Genomic DNA, 17,442 nt, shown 5'->3' on the forward strand with positions numbered 1-17,442 from the left:
TAGGGATAATTTTGACAGGATTGGGTGAGAATCTTTTGAATCATTTAACAATTGAAGAAAATTTTAAAAGATAAGAAGTTGAAAATTACTAATTTATACCATTATTAAATGATACAATTATTTTTATTTAATAGATAACTATAACAAATAATGAATACGGTTGGATCCAGATTATTTAAATATTTCTTATTTACCTTTTTACCCCTTTGAGATCTTATTATAAAAAAACCCTACCTTTTGGTTCAGTTTTGGGTCTTTCAGTTCCTGTTTTCAACTGCTTCGTTTGCCAAGGTACTTCTCCGTTCTCCACTTTGCTTATTCCAACAACAACACAAGTAGATGCATTTTTTTTCTTATATTTTTTTCTATAATGTGTCTATTAAGTTAGAACCATTGTATTTGTTGTTTAATTTGGTGGTGTCTCTGTCTCACCTAAATAATTGTGTTCGAAAATTTTGTTGGGATTTACTGTCCATTTCAAGACTGCATTGCTAATGGCCTTGAGTAAGGTCTGGCACTGGTTTTCTGCTTAGTTACTGCTTTATGGATGAAAAACTGCAGGGTACTGTTTATGGGTACTGGACAAAGAATGAATCAGTGACTGAGATTGATAGAGAGGAGATGCAGTAAATGGGTTGATTCAATATTCACCAATATGTCTTATTGAATGAAAATTGTCTTACCATCCACCAAAGTATATTTTGAGTTTAATGTTAAATTAAACAAATTGGTTTCTTATCCATTTCAAGACGTGAACGATGCTAGTTTTCACATTGTTCGCGCTAGTATTGTGTACAATCATTTTTAAACCAATGAATAACTTGTTATAGGATTATTGTTTTAGCAAGTCGACTTGCATCGAAACTGAAAAGGATCCTTGGCATAGCATTCGTTTGTTTGGCAATTATTTTCGGGTCACATTCAGTTTGGTTAAACGAGAATATAAGTGGGATGAATCTGTTGGTGTTTAAGTTAATCACTTGGAGTGTGCTGCAAATATTTCAATTTCATTGTTACGAGGTAGTCTTGTTGAGTTTAAATGATCAGTATGCAGATAGGTGCAGCTTAGTGTTTAGGTAGGCAGTGTTGTGTACGGGCTCTTAACCCGTAGGAGGTTAATTAGGGCTGTCATTTTTCTTTTTTCCATCATTTGACCTGCTGTTGACCTGCTGTTGACCTGAGCCTTCTTGAAATCTATTATTTGGAACTTCCTGTATCCACTTTGTCCCTCTATTTTTTCCCTCTATTTTAAGTTGGAAAAGGCTTCATTACTCAATTGATTGTCTACAATACACTGACAATAATTTTAATATTAGCATTGTTCTTTTGCTACACTTTGGTCACTTTGGTGATCCTTATACATGCGATAGGTTGATTGCAGTGTGGCTTTTTACTGGGAATTGCATACATTTGTTTATATGATAATATCTTTCTTAGAGGCCAGATTGTCTTTGAGCCATTGCTGCTAGTCTTCTGGAGCTAATATTTATCTATTTGTAAATATTTGCTGCAATCATTCATTTTTCTTGACTATCAGTATTTACCTCATCAATCCTTTACCAATTTGGAATTGAATTCATTATTTGGAGCACATTGAATGTGTGGAAGTTGCAACCAGATCAATTTTTAGATGTGTTAATCTCTCATCATTTCTCAAATGCATATATTGTTTCTTCATTTTTTCCTTTTGATGTTGATGCTTGTTTCTATAATGCTAACACCATCTACTATTAGTTAAATTTATTGGAAACTACAAAATCCTGAATGTGGCTCATTTAAATAATAAGTGATACCCACAAAAGAGTGTGATTTTGGTTATGTCTTATTCTGATGAATGTGTTACATCTAGGTTTTGCAAATAGACTAATGGATAGTGGAGCTCTTGAAATGAATTGTGTAAAGAATGGGAAAGCTGAGAACAGTCCTAACAAGCTAGCTTCTCAAGCCCATGCACATGACAACTTGCTTTCTGTTGACAATGAATCAATTGCTGACCGTGAGAAGCTACCAAAACCACATCTTGATGAGAGCAAGTTTGACGTGCAATTCAAATTATGGGCTCTACGAATCCCTTGCCAACATTGCAAGGTTGCCACTCGAATCCTCAATGGGTCGGTACCTTGCTCTATATATTCTTTCTATTCATTTGCTTTTGTTTTTAATTCCTGCTTTATTGAATCTGTAGTTACTTGTTTGACAAGCCCCGAGTCAAACCCATCATTGAAGACCCTACCTGTGACAAAAACCGTTACCTTATATTCTCTGACAAAGTTCAGAATCAAGGTTTGTATGAACTTTTGCTTCTATATTCTTGCCACAGATATTCTTATCTATGACTTGTTTTGAATGTCGTGGGGACAGATTTATCTGATATTCCAAAACAAAAGGTTGATGAGCTCAATGGCTTGTGTAAGATTGAAGTTGTGTCCTATTCGTTGACACTAGGGTATTCTTATTGGAGTGCAGGTGAGTGAGTGCGCTCTTAGACCACTGTAGAGGCTGCCTTTCATATTGAATTTTTTATATTGACGGAGTAGTTGCTTCAGAGTACCTCTTTACTCAGGAGTACCATAATAACTTTGATGAAAAATTGACAATTTATTCTATAAAATTATAATAAGTGGAAACATACGAGTATCTTATTATTTAACAAAGTGATGTTGCTATGCTATGTTGGTATTACATTAGTTAGAAACATTTTTTTTAATGATTCTATTGTTTCCTACAGTGTGCTTTCCCCCATCCATCCTAAATCATTTACAATTGTACAACAAATTTTGTGTTTGTAGATCATGTGCTGAAGCAGATATTGCCTACTGGAGTGGAGGTGCCTTCTTCCTTTGAAACAATAGTTAAGTATTTAGTTTTTTGACATTTTTAACTGCTACAAATATAATTTATTTAAATTTGTTATCAGTTCAGCACACATGCTTTGTTAATTATTTGATCACGTTTCTGAAGGGAGCAGTGTTCATTTTCTTTTCCAATTGAATTTGTTTGGGTCAGCCACTGATATCAGGTAAACTAACAGCTTTTCTACCTATACAGGTCAAATTGCCCATTTAAACCTACACGATGAATTACTTCCCTACAAAGATGTTATTGCAAAGGTTATTTATGATGTATGTGTGACTACACTAAGGTTCAAGACTTCAAGTCTCAGTTTCAATACACACACACACACACACATATATATATATAAATAATATATATATATAGTCTTGTTTATTTGTCAGATATGAAGATGCGATTATTGTCTTAAGTGAATTCTGTTCTTTTAATTGATTTTAGGTCAGAATAGTCAGCATTTGACCATTCCCTGTTTTGGTATATAACATAACTATTGCTGCAGCATATATGGCTTCATATCACTGCTACTTTTAGGGCAATGTCAGAAGGAGCAGAGAGGAATTTGGACTGTAAAGTGATATAACAACCTTGCCTACTTGGCATAAAGAGAACTGGGGAGGGAAGGATCTAGGAGTGGTAGGCTAGATTGAAGTGAATGGAGATGCTTTGGGTGGGTTAGGTTATTCTATGCATCTCTAGAATTCCCTTGCTATTTTTTTATTCTCCCCCTTTCGGTCTTAACAAAGGGGACTAGCTCTCCTTTAAGGAGTTTGGTCTTCCAATTCTGTGCTCTAAGTGTGAGTTCCTGTTGGATCTATTTGATTCTGCTTCCTCATTTTAGTACTATGTTTATGACATGCATGTTTCTGTGTTCGTTCATGTATGTTTGAAGCAAAGATGAATGATTGATTTGATGTCTGTATTTGTTTCAATAGCACGCCCTTTGCAATTGTTACAAATATGTTCATTTAAAGATTTATTAACGAATTCTATCTTTAAACTGTTAAGCATGTTGTATTATACTTGTTCTTCCTATTATTTTCATGTTTTCTCTGTTTATGTAGAAAAATTATCCTAGAATCAAAACTATCGTCAATAAAGTTGGAACCATTACAAATGAGTTTCGCGTGCCAGAGTTTGAAGTTTTAGCAGGAGAGCATAATATGATCACAGAAGTGAAGCAATATGGTGCCACTTTTAAGCTTGATTACAGTTTGGTTTATTGGAATTCGAGATTGGAACATGAACACAAAAGGTTAGTGTCAATGTTCCAAGCTGGGGAGACCATTTGTGACATGTTTGCCGGTATAGGTCCTTTTGCCATTCCTGCAGCGCAAAAAGGATGCATAGTCTATGCAAATGATTTAAATCCAGATAGCATTCACTATCTGAGGATTAATGCCAAAATTAATAAGGTTGATGATCGTATTTATGCTTTCAACATGGATGCTAGAAAATTTGTATCCCAGTTGATGAAAGTGCCAAATACTGAGGCTACATCACAACTCTCATCCGAAGTTCCCATTTTGGATACTTGTCACACATGCAGGATACAAGACAATGCTGAATCAAATTCTGAAAATGAGTTGCTAACTGGTAATATCTTTATGGTAAATGACTGAAAGTATCTTAATGTGATATGGAAACATGTTGCGTAGTAGTTAATACTAATATTCCCATTGTAGTTCATACAAAAGACAATAATAGTGGTTTAGGGGATGTCAAGGGTTCAACCAGGCAGAGTGCTACATCTGTAATTGCTGGTAAAAGATCTTCTAGTTATCATGAAGGTATTACACGAACTGCAATATCAAATCAGGCTGTCACTAGATGGCTGTCACTAGATGTAGTAGCTGTAACTTGATCGTCTTCTAGCTTGTAAAAGATTTAAAAGACAACCTGTTTTGTTAAGGAAACAATTACAATATTGATAACAATAATCCGTGTTGGTTTTTAAATAAAATTACAGTTGTTTTCATTTGACAGGGGATGTGGAGGCTCATGAAACTGGCTTTCTTGAAGGTGTTAGGAGAAAAGGAAGCACAAACAAGAGAATGAGAAGCTCTGAAATGCCTGTCACAAAAACTTGGGAACATATTGATCACATAATAATGAACCTGCCTGCATCTGCTCTTCAGTTTCTAGGTACAGCATCATTTGATATAATATAGCCTTTTCTTTTGTACAAATCATTTTGCCTTACTCCCTTAGGCGAGACTCTTATTTTTCTCCATGTAATGGGATTAGGAGTATTCAAACATGTTCCTTTGCTTAGTACATTGAAATTGCAGGCAATTTGTCTTCCACCCCCTTGGCTGGTGAACAGCTCTACTGTTTTAGGTGGACGTAGATTGATATATATTTTGACATGCATAGTTTTACAATCAATTTTAGTGAGAGCTTTTTTATCTTCATTTTTTTGTGTGGGAGGGATCCATTGACTATCTGATTGACGCTTAACTTATTTCTTTCAATGAGCTAACATAATCTAAACCAAGATTGATTAAAGACATTATTTATTAGCCTTTTGTTTGTGCTCTACTATGTGATTGAATGTATGCAGATTCTTTAACAAGACTCTTATATATATATATATATATATAATTTATTACCATTTTAAGAATTATAGACGGATATCTGACTTAAGATAATGGCCTACCAGATTCATTCAGGGGATTAATCCAGAAGAAATATTGGAAAGGATGTTTACCATGGATTCACTGCTATTGCTTCATTAGAGCGACTGAGACTCCAGAGACTATCATAGCTGTGAGTTCATTGTGCTAAAAAACATTTCATGTTTTCCTCTTTTCTATGTTAAAGTTAGAATATAAACGACTTTACTGTTTTGTGGTATTTAAAATCCTCCATCCATCCTGATGGTTTACGTTAGCTACTTGGATATGGACAATAATGATAGAATGTATGCATTTTATTTGCTCGGATAGTTAATTGAACTATATCTTTCAGGTGGCAGAATCTGCTTTAAACGCTCCTATACAAGATTCAAAATTTCATAGGGTTAGGGATGTGGCTCCAAACAAGGTATGGATAGTTCTATTTCACATTGTTGATCGTTTGGGTAACTCAAACTTATTCTTCTTGTTACCAGAACTTGCATAGTCACCTACTCATGGCTTTTGCTTTTTTATTTACTGTGCAGGCAATGTTTTGTTTAAGCTTCAGGTTGCCAGGAGGATGCGTTATAGAAGATGGTCAATAACAGTCCTTAGTGATGCTGAAGAAAGGATAGCTTTGCATAACTACCACAGTTTTCAGGGTTTGACTACGGTGCATTGATGGATTCAATGCGACGTTCTATCTGACTCAAAAGCAAGGATAGTGAAATATGACCAGTTTAACAAGAAGGAATAGGCCATATTTATTGAAACTATAGACGGATAGTCATTCTTCTTGAGATCATCGCAATCATACTCAGAACAGTAGTAATACACAATGTGTGGTGCTTTTTTTGGAATTATAAACAATGAACAGTACTCTATCAATAACTACTATACAAATCTTTGCAAATATAACAGTTTGCTAAACTGTATTAATCTCATAACGCCACTGTTTCAATCGATCTATACCTTGGAGGATGTCTTCATCACATGAGAAATATTTGATAATTTATGTTTAATATTACTTTTTATCAGAAAACCGGAAAAGGGGGGATGAGTACCAGGGTGTGCAATCTTGAACGAAATCATGTCCCCTTCTTTCGGCAGAAAGGAATATATATTATTAAATACGACGATGGTATATATATCTGGGTCCCTCAAGTACAGTCACTTTGATTACTAATTATCTGTATAGAAAATATTTTGGAGAGGCAATTTACTTTGTAATACCCATATTTCCTTATCTGTTGCTGATTAGGAAATCCTTTAGTAAACTCCAAAAAGAAAACCTCTGCAATCAATCGTTTAATCGTAATCTCTTCAAAGGATTAGATTTTGAACAAGGTCAAGGGTTTCCTGAAAATGGTGGTTTTGGTTGGTTGATAAGTAAAGTGATAAAAAGAAAAGGGGAAAAAAGGGTGACAGAACTTAGTGGATTACAATGGACAAGTGGACAAGTTTGTGAGCGGTTTATCTGCTTATTTTGTTTAATATGAAGCACCAATACAAATTTGGTGCTTCCTCTGCAAACAATCGTTCATTTGATGGAAGTTGGAACTGACAAATACTGCGTCACATTGACAAGAAGTAACATCTTAGCATAGCATTAACAAATATATTAAGAGTAAAATCCTCAATGTTATGAAAACTTTTTGTCAAATAGTATGTACTATTATCTTTCCTACATACATTTCCGTCAAATCCATGCTTTTGCTTATCAGCTTTCCAGTTAGCCAACAAGAATAAACTGTCTTTTATTCGTAATCAGTTCTCCAAAAAAACTTTGCACCACACAGTGCTACTCAATAAAAAGTGTACTGAAGCACAGTTTCAACGAAGGAGTGTTTGTATGCTGTCGTTGTTGTTCAATGTTACATCATAAAGAGTTTGAAAACATTAACAATTTTTTTTAATATATTAGTATTCACTCATAACTGTACATTATCAATTTCCATAGTTATTATATTGAAAGTCAAATTATTTTAATAACGAACAAGTATAACGGTTTATATGTAAATAATTTCATTTTATTACAAGTGTAGAAAACTTTCAGCTATTATTAAATCAGTTATTGTTGCATCAAGATAACCTGAAAATAATAATATCACAACACTATCTAAGTGATGTGAAAACCATTAAGGCGTAATGATTAAGATTCATATTCATATGTCTTTATCTGATGACAAATCAAGAGTTGCATCTGCACTTAAGTGAATGAAGGAGTGATAGATTTTGAATTAAGTCGGTTTTTAATAGACTCTCTTTGATCATCACATAACTCATTTTGAAAGGTCTTTATCATTATAAAAAAAAAAAAACAAAGTCTCTGTCCATCATTTTGAAGGTCTTAATCATAAAACAATAACTGGGAAACTAGAATGAGTCATGGGAAGTTAACTTTTGACTATTTAATTTTCTAGATTTGGGAAGTGGTGTTGCTCTTTGTAATACAAAATGGAGTCCTTAGACGTACTCTCCTTTTGTTAAAGCAAAAGGATATGCATGCTTTACCAAAAAGATACACACAAAGGATAATAGGATTAAGAGTACACGTAAATTGAAGGTGGAAAGTTACAGAATTGACGACCCTGTCTCTCTTCTATTCTAGTCAATTACTAGTCAATGCGTTGTCCACAACCAAAGTGTCTCTTCTGTGCCCATTTTGCATGAGCAGCAACCAAAAGTCTCTTCGCTACGCTACCAGAAACTTGAATCAAATAATGGCCCCACTAAATTTCTCACTCTATGCTACCACTTCATAAATTCCACAAGGTTTAGTGTTCCAACTGTGTGAACTGAAAACAAATAAAATAGAGAAAAACATTGGTGGAGATTCTAAGTTAACTAAAGATAAGTCGAGTTTATAATATATAAATGACTACAACCTCAACTTACTAATTGGTTTTCTAAGATTGAATTAGGTTTAAAATTTACTTTTTAATATGATATCAGAGTCACGTGTTAAAAAAATGTTCTAACGAGATTTGTTGTTTGTTAAATTTGCTGTGTCACCTACTATCAAGTCATTACCGGACTACTTATTCATGTCTAATCTCATACTTGAAATATATATAAATCGGCGTGAATCCCACATCGACTGAGATAAGGAGAGTTTATAATAGATAAACGAGTTTTTCCTTTACATGCCGGTTTTGTGGAGATGAATTAGTCTTAAAGTCCAGTTCTTATTAAACATATTTTTGTTCCTTATTATTTTTATCAAACTTCATTTTATATCAATGAATATTGAACTGTTCCAAACCACATGCTTTATGATTTGTCACTTGAGCATCAACGAGAGAGAATATTGAGAACCTCTTAGAATATTTCCAAACTATATAGGAAAGTAGCTCTGTGAATATTCTGCACATAATCAGTTCCTGAATTATAAGAAAATAGCTGTAGTGTGAGTATTCTGTACATAACTTTATGGCAAAAGAGAATACTACACCATTGCCTTTTCTTTAGAGCATTAGAACTTGGCCGTTTAAATGATTCTTTATATTTCTTATAGTTTGAGAATATGGACATTTGAATGTATGCACTTCTCTTAAGGCTAAAATTTCCAACACATGTTGATTAGCTTTTTATTTTATATGCATTGGGAATTTGGTGGGGTAGAGATAAGAGAGTTGCATATAGTATGATTAATTCTAGACAATTTTAGGAAATCAAAGGGGAAAAAATTGGAATTCGGATTCTTTGAGGTTTTTCTGTGTTGTTCTTTTTCTCTGTTTTCAAACTATAATGATGGACATTTATTTTAATATTTTAGAATAACTTATAAAGAATTTGAATATACTAATATAAATGTATTTTTAATGTTCAACATAGGATCACTAAAAATTCAACGGAGAATCTAGACTTGAAAAATGGTGAGGAGAGCAAATTAATGATTGAATTTTGTAATCAATGATTGGGTTTTGTTCATAGAATATTACTGTCCCTCTAAATAGATGATTCAATTATCTAATGGCCCAAATGCCCTGTGATGTGTGAGTTCGTATGCATGGTGGTAGGAGAGCCACTTGATTGGCCTTAAGAAAACCCCTTTTAGTCTTTTACTATTATATGATTATAATTATGATGATGAGCTAAGAGCTTAACACTAATGCAACACATGCTGGCATTATTACTGAATTAAGGAACGAATCTTTGTTCCATTTTATGATATTGTAAAAAACTCCAGGATCTAGTCCTTGTTTTACCTTCTCTGTGAAGGCACTCAACCACACGCACTCACAAAGAAACCTCTCTTAGTCTATAAATTCCTCAGCCAAGAGTCATACCTTCCCCTTTCTTTTTCTCCCATTTGTTTGGGTTCTGTTTTGTCACTTTTCTTGAATCTTTGCCAGTTTGAAGACCATAAAATGACACAAGAAAAACCACCATGTGTTTGGTACTTGGTGGAGTTTCTTCTTGTCTTCTTAACCATGGTCTCGTGTGGTTCAGGGGTTGGAGTCAACTGGGGCACCATGGCTACTCACAAGCTTCCACCAAGCATGGTGGTCAAGATGCTTCAAGAAAACGGTGTTGATAAACTGAAGCTGTTTGATGCTGAAGAGTGGATTATGGCAGCTCTGATGGGGACTGATATTGAAGTAATGCTGGCAATACCCAACAACATGTTGGAGGATATGAGTAAGAATCCTCAGGTTGCAGATTCTTGGGTTTATGAAAATGTCACTACTTACATGTACCCTGGTGGACTGAACATCAAGTTAAGTAGTCCTATGAGTATATTCAGCATTCATGATGACGTTATTTTCTGTTTCTTTTCCTCGCATGGTAGTTTCTTGCTCTCCAATGTTTCTACTATTTGACTCATCCATTCCCATATCTGCATTCTTCCATGGCATCTTTCATTTCTTTTGTTCTGTTTATCATATTGCATCATTCTTTATGTGTTCAATATATGAGTTTCTGTTGTGTGTATGTTTGAATCAAAATTTAACACTACTCTGCATATGCTTGTGATGCAGGTATATTGCAGTGGGTAATGAACCTTTCCTTAAGGAATATAATGGCTCCTATCTACAGACAACTCTGCCTGCTCTTAAGAACATACAAACAGCACTCAATAGTTGGGGCTTTGGTTCACAAATCAAAGTCACTGTTCCCTTCAATGCTGATGCTTACTATTCCCCAGACTCAAACCAAGTGCCATCAGCTGGTGACTTCAGGCCAGAAGTACGAGACCAGACCATTGAAATAGTCCAATTCTTATATGCAAACAATGCACCTTTCACTGTCAATATCTACCCTTTCCTAAGTCTTTATGGAAATGATCATTTCCCTTTTGATTTTGCATTTTTTGACGGAAATAACAGGCCTCTTATAGATGGTAATTCGGTTTACACCAATGTGTTTGATGCAAATTTGGACACTCTTCTCTGGGCCTTAGAGAAGGCAGGGTTTCCAGACATGGATATTATAGTTGGAGAAGTTGGGTGGCCAACAGATGGTGATAAGAATGCCAATGTTCAGAATGCAAAAAGGTTCAACATGGGTTTGCTTAAGCATACACTGAGTGGAAATGGTACTCCTAAAAGGAAAGGTATTATTGACATTTATCTATTCAGCCTTATTGATGAGAATGCCAAAAGTATTCTTCCTGGCAACTTTGAGAGGCATTGGGGGATTTTTGAGTTTGATGGAAAACCAAAGTATGAATTGGACTTGGCAGGACTTGAAGAGAACAAGGGTTTGGTCCCTGTGGAGGGTGTAAGATACATGGAAAAACGGTGGTGTGTTTTGGATCCAAAAGTGAAGGATCTCCACTTATTGGCTGCTAGCATTGACTATGCTTGTAGCCAATCAGATTGCACTTCTTTGGGGTATGGTTCTTCTTGTAACACTCTAACTCTCCTTGGGAATGCTTCTTATGCCTTTAATATGTATTATCAGGTAAATAGCCAAAAGGACTGGGACTGTGATTTCACTGGTTTAGCCACAGTAACAGATGATGATCCATCAGAAAAGGGTTGCCAGTTCCCTATAATGATCTCTTATGCCTCTTCTTTACTGCTGCATGGAAGTCTCACAATCGTTCTGATGAAAGCTTTGAGCATATATTTATTTGTAATTCTGCTATAGTTTTCTCTCTGAAGAAACCAAGGAGCACTTGAAGAATGTGCTCCTACAGTTTTTTTACTATATATATTCTTGAAAAAGTTGCATTTGTTTATCTGGTTGTAAGATCACTGTGGTTATATCAGAAAGAAAAACACGATTTTTTATCAGGTGTATGCAGTTAGTTAGTGTTGGATCAATTTTATTTTATTTTTCTTCTCAAAAAGAGAAATGGGGTTAACCGAAAAAAAAAAAACTTTAAAGGAATTAAAGAACTTGAATTTGATAAAAAAAATAAGAAAAATTGCTTTTAAAAAGGTTCGTTAAAGTAACTTTTAATAAAAGTTGCACACCCTAATCTCTCTCTCTCTCTTTCAGCTTGAACAAATTTATGTTGGATGATAAAAAATGTTAACTTGAAAGAACATTTGGACCAATTTCTACTTATGCAGTAAAAAGTGTAAGTAAATTTTGAGTTAAAAAAGAGAGTCAAGTTTTACTACCATGTTTTATATCATGTTGGCATAGTTTTTTTAATTTTAAACTAATGGAGTTGAATTGTTTTTTTATATCTTTCAGCAAACAAATGTAATTTCCAAAGTTTTTGTTGGATTTCCGAACATAGGGTACAATCAATAGCGATGAGACTTAGTTTCTAAAATTTGTGCCTTTATTTGTCTGACATGATCATATCATGTTACTCGGTTACATGCTATTTCTGCTAGTTTGGCTAGCATATGAAATGGTGTCAACTTGTTTGATCTGTGTTTTTTTTAGTATCTTTTCAGAGTTGTTAGAAAGAAAAAAATCTAACTTGAATAAAGAAAAAAAATGCATACTAGAGTGTTAGAACTCAAGTTAGTGTCCAATGATAAGACTATTAATGAAAGAATATAGTAATATTTAGTATTGTTAATAAAAAAATATTAGTAAATATAATCAAACTTATTTAAATAAATAAATGAGTGACTTTAAGTAAAGATGAATTAACATTAAAAGAAAAAAATCTCTGGATCTAATAAATAATTAGAATTTATGAATATTAAGTCACATTTCCACCTTTGTTATATGAAACCTGAAATATAAAATAAGAGAAAGAATGAATGAAAAAAAAAAACAGAGACTTCTTAGTAGGAATATGTCAAGTATGATTTTTGCATATGTTTTTTTCTTCTTTATAAAATTCTAATAAAGAAATGAAAAATATAAGTTTGTGATGTTAATATGAATGTTTAGTTTATTTATTTTTCAAATCATGTAAGATAGGATTTTAATTTTAAAATAATATAATTGTTTTACTTTCAACTCAATGTGGTAAATCAATCCATGTTTTAAATATTTTTTAAAAAGGACAACATTAATAAGACATTATTGAGATTTAGGTCACTTTTCAATTAAAAACCTTAATAATAAAATTATTAATTTTTTTTTCTCATATGTTACTTTTCTCATCTCTGTTCAATAAGACTTTGATTCTTATATTCCTAAAAATGTTTGTTGATTAAAGTTAGAATGATTAAAGAGGGTTTTCACATGTTAAATATATGACATTATAATTGTTTGTATATAAAAATCAAGATGTTAATATAATTTTTATTAACTATGTGATCATAATAATGATGATTTATATCTTCATTTATTTCAGGTTTATTGGAATCTCAAATTCTAATATTTCATTTTATGTTTATTTATAGAAAATGCAAGTTGGTTTAGATACTTTTTTAATGATTATATTAAAATTTGATATTTATTTTATATTTATGTTGAATTTCTCGTTTATTTTACGAGTTAATACGTGTAGTGTTGATATCATATGTTATCTAACACACTCAAATTACATCACTCCAAAAACATTTCCCGAAGAGCTTCTTTAATAAAATTGACAACAAAAATAAGATTCAATGAGAATTATCCCAATTTAAACAAATATAGAAATGAAATGGATAGAATTTGACACCTAAAAACGTAAAAACTTATTGAAAAATTCATAACAAGATATATTTATTTTAAAATATGCATTATCCATGTAAGATAACATAACACAATTTTAATACAAAACTTTGCAACTAAAAATTTGATGTTATTACAGAGAATTATTTGTAAAGTATAAACTCTTAAGAAGAATATAGATAATTAAAAGCTGTGAAAATCTTTAAAGTAGTTGTTGGGCCTGCTTGAATAAGCAAGCATATTAGCCGAAACAGTTTTAGATTCAATTTGCACCAACCATCCTCTAAGTTCAATCTTACACTGCTCCTTTATTTTTATTATAATTTAAAAAGAAAAGCAGATAAAAAAATAGAGAAAATAATTTCGAAAAGTGAAATAAACGTTGAAACGTGAATAGGCGTGTGGGGTAGTGCAGGCTAATTAAAATAAATAAATAAATGGCGTGATAATAGTAAGTAGAGAAGAGAATCACGAGTAACGGGACAAATATTTGAATTCAAAGAGAGATCTCATAGAGCGCATACAAAACCTCTTTGTAACGGCTTCATCTGAATCAGTCACAGAGCAAGAGAGCAAGCAACAGCAATAGCAATGGCTTCCCTCACCCCAGGCATTCTCCTCAAAATGCTGCAAGCCATGAACACCAACACCCGCGTCACCGGCGACCACCGTTCTCCGCTCCTCCAGGTTATCGGAATCGTCCCCGCCCTCGCAGGCTCCGACCTCTGGTCCAACCAGGGCTTCTACCTCAACCTCTCCGACTCCCTCAACTCCACCTACGTCCTCCTCTCCCACCCCGACACCGATCTCATCCTCTCCAACCGCCTCCAGCTCGGTCAGTTCGTCCACGTCGACCGTTTCCAATTCGATTCTCCCCTCCCCTCTGTCTCCGCCATTCGCCCCCTCGCCGGCCGCCACCCCTTCCTAGGCACCCCCGAGCCCCTTGTTGCTCGCATCTCCCCTTCCACGCGTCACTTTCTCATCCAACCCCTCCCTGACTCCGACCTCGACCCACTCTCCCTCTACCTATCCAACACCGACCCCACCCAACCTCGAAATCCTAACCCTAGCCCCAGCCCTGAAGAACTTAAACCCAAAGAACAGAAACCTAAAGACAAAGAACGCGTCTCCCGAGAGCCTCTCGCGCCTCGCGACAACTTGCCTCCGCAGAGATTCTCCTCCCCGGCCACTGCCAAGAGGTCGCATTCTGCGTCCAGGAACAAGATCGTTGTTGCGGCGGAGCGGGATCCCTCTCCCGCTGGTAAAGGGAAGAGGTCGGCGTCTCCCGTGCCGTCCAAGTGCGTGGTTCCCAGCCTCGTTTCGGCGCGTGAGGATAATCGGAAGGTGTCCCGGGAGCCGGCTATTATTGTGCCGTCGAGGTACCGGCAGGCTTCTCCGAACGGGAGGAAGCAGCCGTCACCTAGTCCGCGGAGGGCGTCGCTTTCTCCTGGTAGGAGGTTGTCCGGCGGGCTCAAGGTATCGCCGGTGGTGGTGGACTCCGCCGCAAAAAAGAAGATGGCCACCATTGTCGCGGGGATCTCGAAGGTCTCCGATGCGCTGGTTGGGTCCAAGAGTGCGAGGAAGAATTGGGATGAGCAACCCCCGGCCACGCCTGTTGAAACTGAACACAAAGAGAAGGGTGGTTCTAAGAACAAGGTTGACGCGCAGGCAATTTTGCGTACTCAGGTAAATGAAATAGAGATGAACCAAAAGTATAAAAGTGTAGAGCGTAACCGCCGGTGATCGAGTATGAAGTGACGAATTTCAATTGTTTTTCTTGTTTTAGAAACAATGCAATGCACCTTACTTGGTATATGTTTGGTTTGGCCCTAATGCTGATACAATTTTGCAGGCTGCGATGTCAAGACGTTTGAGTGACGTGAGTAGTCAAAAACCGGGTAGCAATTATTCTTCTAGCAATGAGAAAACTAAAGCTTTATCTCCTCAGAGTTGTGTCCTTGAAGAGAAATCCAATTTTGCAGCTATGGGTATCACCGTTCATGAAAAGAAATGGACCGATGGAAGTGTTCCATTTGATGCTGTGTCTGGGAACCTTGCAAGACTCGGAAAGGTATGGGTTTTAACAATTTACTACTCCTTTATCGTTATCATTTGATATAAGCTAGAGTTAAACATAATAAGGAGAAAACTCTAGTGCTTCTGTCGCAGTTCTGAGCTTCCATTGGTAACCAGCTAACACTCTGTTGAACTGATTACTCTTAATTACTAATTAGATAACAGTCTTGAAGATATCTAGGTAACTGCAACTAAATTTTGTCACAAGAAGTAACAGATTTTGCACCCATCTAAAGTAAAATGCAGTGTGGTGACAGTGAGTTTATGAGGGCTTTTTCACATGCTAATATATGTAATTATGCTTTTCGCATACCATGAGTTGTTCCACAAGTGTTAGCACCGCAATTTTTAGAACAATAGGAGATTTTAATCCAACAAAAACAAGCCAAAAGAATAGATAGGTATATATCATTCTGGTGAAACGAAGGGGCTAGAACAGAGTCAGTAAATTTTCATTTTTTTTTATGAAGGGACTCCGTTGATTTGATTTAATAACTCCAAGTCCCTTTTTATCAACCCAATGCAGGAAGCAATGCAAAGAAAGGTTCTTGCCTCTGCTGCTGCTGCGGAAGCATTAGAGGAGGCCAATGCTACTGAATGTATTATAAGAAGTTTAAGGTAACAATTTGACTTTTACCTTAATTTTCTACTGGAAAGAGCCTAAAATATTCTACTCTTTTGAATTGTATCGGAAGTTTCAATATTTAAACCTACAATGAAAATTCCATTTTCTTTTCAAGGGTTTCAATTCATATCTTTTCACATATTTTGGCTTCCTCTGTAATGGCTAACATGAGTGATGTATTTGTTTTTGTTCCTTCGACATGTCAGCATGTTTTCAGACCTGTGCTCAGTGTGCCAGGCTAGAAATCCTTTGCCAACCATAGACAGATTTTTCACTATCTACGATGATGTTCTGAAATCAACTGCGATGGCTGAAGCCGTTGGCAACAGATATTATTCAGAGACACCTGAAGGCAACAGCATTTCGACAGAACAATCAAAGTCCCTCACTCTCTGGGTCGAAGCTGCCTTGGCCACTGATCTACAGATAGTATCCCTTCTTACTGGCACCGCCGCTGATCCACCATCAACATTGCAGAAAAGCTTATCAAAACGACACTCTCTTGGTGCAGCTAGGAGCCATATGATGGTTCCTTCATCACCACCATCCCGTCTGAGTGCTAGTGTGTGGACAAGAGGTAGTGGAATGAAAGAGACAGTAGAGCTTGGTGCAAATTTGCTATCTGAAATGCAGATGTGGTTTCTACGGTTTGTTGAGGAGTCCCTTGATGCAGGATTTAAAGTGTTTGGAGAGTGTACAGCTGATGGGAAAAAAACATTGCCCCTGGACGGTGGCTCCATTGCTGTTGTTTTGTCGCACTTGAAGCGTGTGAATGCATGGCTGGACCGTGTGGTTTCCAAAGGGGATGACTCACTTACAGAGAAGATTGAGAAATTGAAGAGAAAGATCTACGGATTTGTCATTCAGCATGTTGGAACGACTTTTGATAATTCTGCTTCATCATGAATTTCTGAGTTCATTTCCCATTTAACTTCAAAAAGTTCATTCAAATCGATGAACGGGAAGTGCTTCTTCCCTCATCGGATAAGAATGTTTTCAAATGCTCAGGTATTATTATAATAATAATAATTATTATTTTTATTTTTATTTCATTGTATTTCAGTGTGGCTGAGATAATGGACTTAATGTATTTACAAAAGGATTGAACAGGTCATATAGCTTGATTATTGTTTGTTATACATATATATTTTTCAAATGCTAAAATTTAGATATTTTTTAAAGTAATATGATGCAAAACCAATTGTTATAGAGATGTTAAATCACATAGGACACCGAAAGAGTACAACA

The 17,442-nt window shown here is 35.4% G+C and overlaps 2 protein-coding genes across 9 annotated transcripts; both read left to right on the top strand.

The window, feature by feature from the left end:
* Positions 1 to 576: 576 nt before the first annotated feature.
* Positions 577 to 6,431, top strand: LOC124834899 (S-adenosyl-L-methionine-dependent methyltransferases superfamily protein). 6 transcript variants are annotated; one of them, XM_088105141.1, is made up of 12 exons: positions 577 to 694; positions 1,850 to 2,111; positions 2,186 to 2,283; positions 2,362 to 2,466; positions 2,790 to 2,850; positions 3,047 to 3,122; positions 3,915 to 4,446; positions 4,536 to 4,640; positions 4,837 to 4,995; positions 5,513 to 5,619; positions 5,821 to 5,895; positions 6,014 to 6,431. In XM_088105141.1, exons 2-12 carry the CDS (start codon positions 1,867 to 1,869, stop codon positions 6,071 to 6,073), a joined length of 1,623 nt encoding a protein of 540 aa, XP_087961267.1. In that variant the 5' UTR covers positions 577 to 694; positions 1,850 to 1,866; the 3' UTR covers positions 6,074 to 6,431. The 6 variants fall into 6 exon arrangements, with proteins under 6 accessions (XP_087961267.1, XP_087961266.1, XP_087961269.1 ...); XM_088105140.1 differs by having other exon boundaries at positions 577 to 634; XM_088105143.1 differs by lacking the exon at positions 4,536 to 4,640 and having other exon boundaries at positions 578 to 634.
* Positions 6,432 to 9,739: 3,308 nt separating this feature from the next.
* Positions 9,740 to 17,241, top strand: LOC124834903 (glucan endo-1,3-beta-glucosidase 8). 3 transcript variants are annotated; one of them, XM_088105147.1, is made up of 5 exons: positions 9,778 to 10,196; positions 14,077 to 15,179; positions 15,346 to 15,564; positions 16,096 to 16,187; positions 16,401 to 17,241. In XM_088105147.1, the coding sequence occupies exons 1-5, from the start codon at positions 9,842 to 9,844 to the stop codon at positions 17,098 to 17,100; spliced, it is 2,469 nt and encodes an 822-aa protein (XP_087961273.1). In that variant the 5' UTR covers positions 9,778 to 9,841; the 3' UTR covers positions 17,101 to 17,241. The 3 variants fall into 3 exon arrangements, with proteins under 3 accessions (XP_047165683.2, XP_087961273.1, XP_047165685.1); XM_047309729.2 differs by lacking the exon at positions 9,778 to 10,196 and having other exon boundaries at positions 13,962 to 15,179; XM_047309727.2 differs by lacking the exons at positions 14,077 to 15,179; positions 15,346 to 15,564; positions 16,096 to 16,187; positions 16,401 to 17,241 and adding an exon at positions 10,454 to 11,693 and having other exon boundaries at positions 9,740 to 10,191.
* The last annotated feature ends 201 nt before the right edge of the window (positions 17,242 to 17,442 follow it).

This window comes from Vigna umbellata, chromosome 1, assembly GCF_029865625.1.
Source record: "Vigna umbellata cultivar VRB3 chromosome 1, Vumbellata_1.0, whole genome shotgun sequence".
In the NCBI taxonomy this organism is placed as follows: Eukaryota; Viridiplantae; Streptophyta; class Magnoliopsida; order Fabales; family Fabaceae; genus Vigna; species Vigna umbellata.